At 33.9% G+C, this 5,452-nt stretch overlaps 1 protein-coding gene across 1 annotated transcript in view; it reads right to left on the bottom strand.

Annotated features, from left to right (window-relative positions):
- Window positions 1–1,545: 1,545 nt before the first annotated feature.
- Window positions 1,546–5,452, bottom strand: part of LOC107298774 (cystathionine beta-synthase) — a gene marked incomplete at its 5' end in the record, with an annotated part of 13,931 nt that continues 10,024 nt past the window's right edge. The window contains 1 exon segment of the mRNA XM_015828140.1: window positions 1,546–3,398. Coding sequence (XP_015683626.1) covers window positions 3,289–3,398 — 110 coding nt within the window.

The following is a 5,452-nucleotide window of genomic DNA, read 5'->3' as shown; positions in this document are numbered from 1 at the left end:
TACTATCTGGTCCTTAAGGAAACTCCTGTGATTTATGTAATTTCAGCAATGTTGTGCCTTAGAACAGAACAAACATGTGCTTTTGAACACATTGGAATTGAAACAGGCAAACTAACTGGACCTTTAGGGAAATATTTTCTCTAAAGAGTGCAGACAATTGGATTCTACAAAATGAAAGATAAAGGTAACATGAGGCAGAATGTGATGTTGACTGTAGAGATACTACCAGTAATGCCTTTTGGGATGAATGCCTTTTGGGATGAATTATTAAGGGCACAGGAAGACAAAAGAGAAAAAAAGAGGGAAGCAAATGTTTAAGCAACTGGGCAGCAAGATAGCTGAATCACTTTGTGCTAAATTGTCTGCTTTTGCAAAAACAATGGATAAAAGACTTGTAAAGTTGAAAGAGATAGAAGATGGAAAGTCCTGTAAAACAAGGAGCTATAAAACTAATGACCAAGTAGAAATTTTGGAGAGTAAGACAGAAGTCTCCCCCACATACTGCTTCTCTAGCTGCATATTCCATTATAACTTTTGGATTGTGTTGGGGAGAATACAGAGGGGAAAAACTGATAAATTATGCTAAATAAATAAAAGATTTGGCAGAATATTAAATGTTCCAAGAGATGCCTTGGTTTACTTTGTCAGGAAGACAAGGGATAAAGTTTTGCAGCAGCATTTTAATACAAGATTGATAATATAGATGTAATTGTTCTTAGAGAAATTCCTATTAGAATCTTGCAAAATCTTGACAGAAAGATTAAAGCAGATAAAGATCCCATTTCAAACTGGAAGGTGTGATGTTATAATTTCAAAGATTTTTTTAATAAAATGATTTACTATTGCTATATATCACCAAAAACTGGTCCAGAATGTATAAAGGCATTTCAGATTTATGCTGGAAATGTGAACAAGAAAATTTTATTATGTTTTGTGGACATGTAAAGAAGCTAAAAATTTTGGATTCAATTACACACAGATTCAGATGATTAATAGACAATTAAGATCAAAGGTTTATCTTTACGGCTGATGGACAAAAACCTGGAAAAAGTCATAGGACTTTGTTTTTGTAGATGATAATTGCAGTGAGATAATTGTATATATAAAGATGGAAAGATCTGACACCATCCACAATGGAGGAATAATTGGTGATGATGATGAAAGTTGCTGACTAAATTGGCTTATTTGATCAGAGAAAAAACAGTATCTACAATATCTATGTTTATTACTGAATGGAAATCCCTCATGAATTTTGTTAGAACAATGAACTTATTTATAATTTTGATGATTAGGCAGGATAGATTATAGAAAGAAGAGTTATGTCCTAAACAGAATCAAGCTGCTGTAAAGATTTTTTTCCTTTTTTTTTCTTTTTTGTAATTTTAGCTTTGTTTTTATTTTGTCTTATTTTATATTACTATCTTCCTTTAAAATTATTTAATAACAAATACATAATTTTATACAAACACACACACACACACACACACACATATAAACAAACATGTCCCCCATCCCCAACACATCAGAATTATTTCTAAGACAAACTAGTTAGATTCCAGCTTTATTAACTTATCAAGACATTTATTTAATTCTTTGTAGTAAATTTGGAATAAACATGACATAGAATCCAAACTTTGAAAACAGACAGAAGACTCTTTCATGGTCCTAAAGAACCAGAAATGCTTACTGGAACATTGAATGCAGAGTAATATTTTTGAGACCAAATAGTAATTCCTCATTTATTATATTACAGTAGCCTTTTAGTGGTTTTATATCATAATCTGAATTCCATACACATGCAAGAACCTTCTGTTTGATAACTTGGTCCTTGATTGTGTCAAGATTTTTCTGGCATGAAACAAGTACCGTTGTGACTGGAAAAAGTACAGTATAAATAGCACACTTCTTTAAAACTTCCAGTAGAAGTTAAAGTAAACCACAAAAGAAAAGAAAATCCTACATCAAAGGAGAATACCAAAAGAATCAGAAAACAGCTAAGTTTGTTTGCAGTTATTCCCCATTAAGACTATTATGACCAGCTAAACAAGTATCATTTTAAATAACATATCATACCCATGAACAAAACAGAGATAACAATTACTTGGCCAACGTGATGCTGGACAGTTAAAACAATGTGCAGATAGAATCATATTTTGATTTAATATTAAATATTCTGATTTGGTCTTTGTAGAACAAATATGTTAGCAGTCAAGCTAGCCAACAATATATAAATAGAACATTAGATGCTAGAATACTTAACAGTAGAGAAAATAGAGTATTTTCTGATGCTGCCAGAGGTGCTATGAGCTAATAGTGTTTCAAGTACACAAAATTCTCTTTGATTACACAAAATGTACACAAACGAATGGAAACTGCATGAACTAGTTAAAGAGTTTTTCCCCTCATTTTTTACTTACTGGCAAAGCAATTTCTTACTTTCCCTTGCACCCATAATTTGACCAGAATAAGGAAGGGAACTGCTATTAAGCATTCAGAAAGTGAAATCTGCAAGTAGGAGGGATAATGGATGTTTTGTCATGTTTTGTGTTGAGGGTTGGGAAAATGGGTGAAATATGGAATTCAGCAGAAACATCTGGATAAACAAACAAGCATCTGTAAAAGGAGGTTAAAACAGTAATAGAGCAGAGAAGATGTTTTCAGACCACTTTCCCTATTGCTCATGTAATTATATATTCCAACCCTTGGATATATATGAAGACAAATCCTTTATGAAGACTGGGTTAGGAAATAGTTGTGTTTTCTTCTGTGCACTAGAAGTCAGCCAGTAGGTTTGACACTGGTCAACTTTAATAGGATTAAAGATTAAGATATCTAATACCATTCTGGGTTGCAAAACAGCATAATGTAAGAAATGGAAGAGTTTCTAGACCACACCATAATGTGGAAGCAGGACCAGCAATGGGTTTTGGGAAGCTGTCACATAGCCTTCCTGTTGTGGTGGCTTGATCATTCAGGCCTTAGTCCTCCAGCTCAACAGTGCCTTCACAATATAAAATTTGTATGTGCAAACAAAGCAATTCTTTACTGAAATGATTAATCTTAAAACTTCCCAGTGTCCTTATATTTCAATGTGCTCACTACATTCTAGAAATTACAACATTTTAAATTCTAACAGTTGTTTATAATGACTCTGATGGTATTCATTTTGACCAAAAGGGTTTTTTTTTCTAGACTGTTCTAACAAAAGAAGCAAAAAAGAAGAAGAGAGAGACTTTTTTTTAATGTGAAAAGCCAATGAAACGAGCCCTGTTGACATGTTTCTTGAACTTAGGTTGTGTTTCTCTTCTGTTCCTGGGCAGTCACAAAATTCAGCAAGTCAATTGCCGTAACAACACCAAATACCATTTGCCTTTTACTAGATTCACCATCACTGTGATCTAGAAGACACAAGAGAATGCAATAAGTCTGATTTGTGAAATGAGATGGAAACGGTTTTCAAATGAGCACTTTAAAGCATAAAGTTACTATCCTGCACTTACACACAGTTAAATTATATGCAGTTATCTAACAGTAGATTTCCTCAATCAGATACCTTCCTAATGTCTTAGATGAGTATCTCCCAGAGTTCCTTATCAGAATGTCCAGTGTACAGAAACAAGGAAAGAATTCCAAGATTATAGCAATTTAGGAACTGCCTTGTTTCCTTGCTCTGATTTTGGAATTTGGGCCTATTTATGCCACTGATAGGTGACTACTAGCATTCAGTGGAAATCTATGCGATGCCAATGGCGCAACCTATAAGCATTTTTTCTAAACAGAATGACCTTATATTAATTTCAAATGCATATTCCACACAAACTGCAACAAGGGACTTTCTGAGAATTTCAGGGATAAACAGGGCAAGGCCATCCAGCAGAAGCATTCTTTTAGGTGTAGAACTGCCAGCCTTGGCTTATTCTGTGGAAGCGATAAGACTTAATTTGAAAGATAAAAGCCACTTTAAAATAATAAAGGGCATATCGTTAGCAGTGGGTGAGAAAACTCTAAACTTGGGATATGAAATGGGGCATCTTCTCTCGTGAATTGTTTATTCCAATGCTTCTCATACCTGGAAACTTTAAGTTTTGTGGACTTCAACTCCCAGAATTCCCCAGCTATTCTGAGAGCTGAAGTCCATGAAATACTGGTCTATTCTGTGAATTTTATATTTGTGACTCATTTGTCACTGTAAAATCAAGCTCCACGAATTATGACTGAAGACTATGATTTTTCTGCATACCCTCCCAACTAGACCTCCCTCCACTCCAGGTTCTGGTTTCCTGCTGTTCTGAGGAGGAAGACGCAGAAATATTTTAGAGCAGATTTAAGAACAATAGCAAAAGACAAGACTTAACACAAAACAAACACTGGGAAAGGGAATGCAGAAAACCCTGGCTCTGCCCACGTGCATGGCAGGACATCGGTCCAATTTTCACATTGTTCCATTTATTGTAGACCTCAGCCCTTCTCCCTCAAAAAATAAACAATAAGTGCAACCCTGTTAGCAAAGTTTTGCCTTCGGAACAAACATTTGAGGCAGCCTTCAAATTAGAAAGTTTTAAAATTCAACAGTTGATTCGAAAGGTTTCTTTTATCTAATGAAAAGATTCTTGTGTCCTTCCATTGGACGACAAAAACCTTTAGGAAGAGTAGGTTAAATAAACAAGGACAACGGTCCCTCACCCAGGCATAAAGATACACAGCTAACATGTATTTTAAAGATAGGCTTTCTGCCTAACTCTGCCAAAAGGATAGTAAATAAATATAGATAAGATGGAGAGTTTCTGTATCTCAAGTGATAACTGCGTGGAAAGCATTTTTATTTTATATAAATAAATAAAAAATAAAAATAAAGTAAACTAATAAATAAATCCAGAACCAATAAAAGCATAGAAGTGCCATAATAGAGAATTTTCTGAGATCTTAAGGACTAACCAGTTTATTATTATACAAGCTTTTTTTATATAAAGTTTAAGTGATAATAAATTAGTTATTCTTAAGAATTCTGTTATTTTCACTGCAACATTTCTAGGAAATTTCAACAAACCATAAATTGCAAAGAAATTGTTTATGCAGTTCCAGCATATGCTATTATATTGGAAAGACGTCAACTAAATGTAAAATGCAGTTGTGAGCCCTTAGAAAAAATGTATTGAATAGATAGAGTTATACATTAACAATGACCTTGAAGACAAAGTCACTTAGTAACTATATATGAGTTACTTTGAAGAAAGGGCAGACCACTTCTAATGTTGTTGTTTCTTTATATATACATCAGTCAGATATCCTAATCTTCCTTGTCTTGAGTTGCTCACCCATTAACTTCTGATGTTATATGTTTATGGAAAACAGCTGGAAGAAATCCAGATTCATGCCAGGATTTAAACTGGGAGCTTAGAGGTTTTTGATACTCCAGTGCGTAAATATAATAGAGAATTCTAGAAATTATGAT

This window comes from Protobothrops mucrosquamatus, unplaced genomic scaffold (genome assembly GCF_001527695.2).
Source record: "Protobothrops mucrosquamatus isolate PMUCROS unplaced genomic scaffold, P.Mucros_1.0 scaffold4270, whole genome shotgun sequence".
Taxonomy (NCBI): Eukaryota; Metazoa; Chordata; class Lepidosauria; order Squamata; family Viperidae; genus Protobothrops; species Protobothrops mucrosquamatus.
This window is presented reverse-complemented; position numbering and strand designations above follow the sequence as displayed.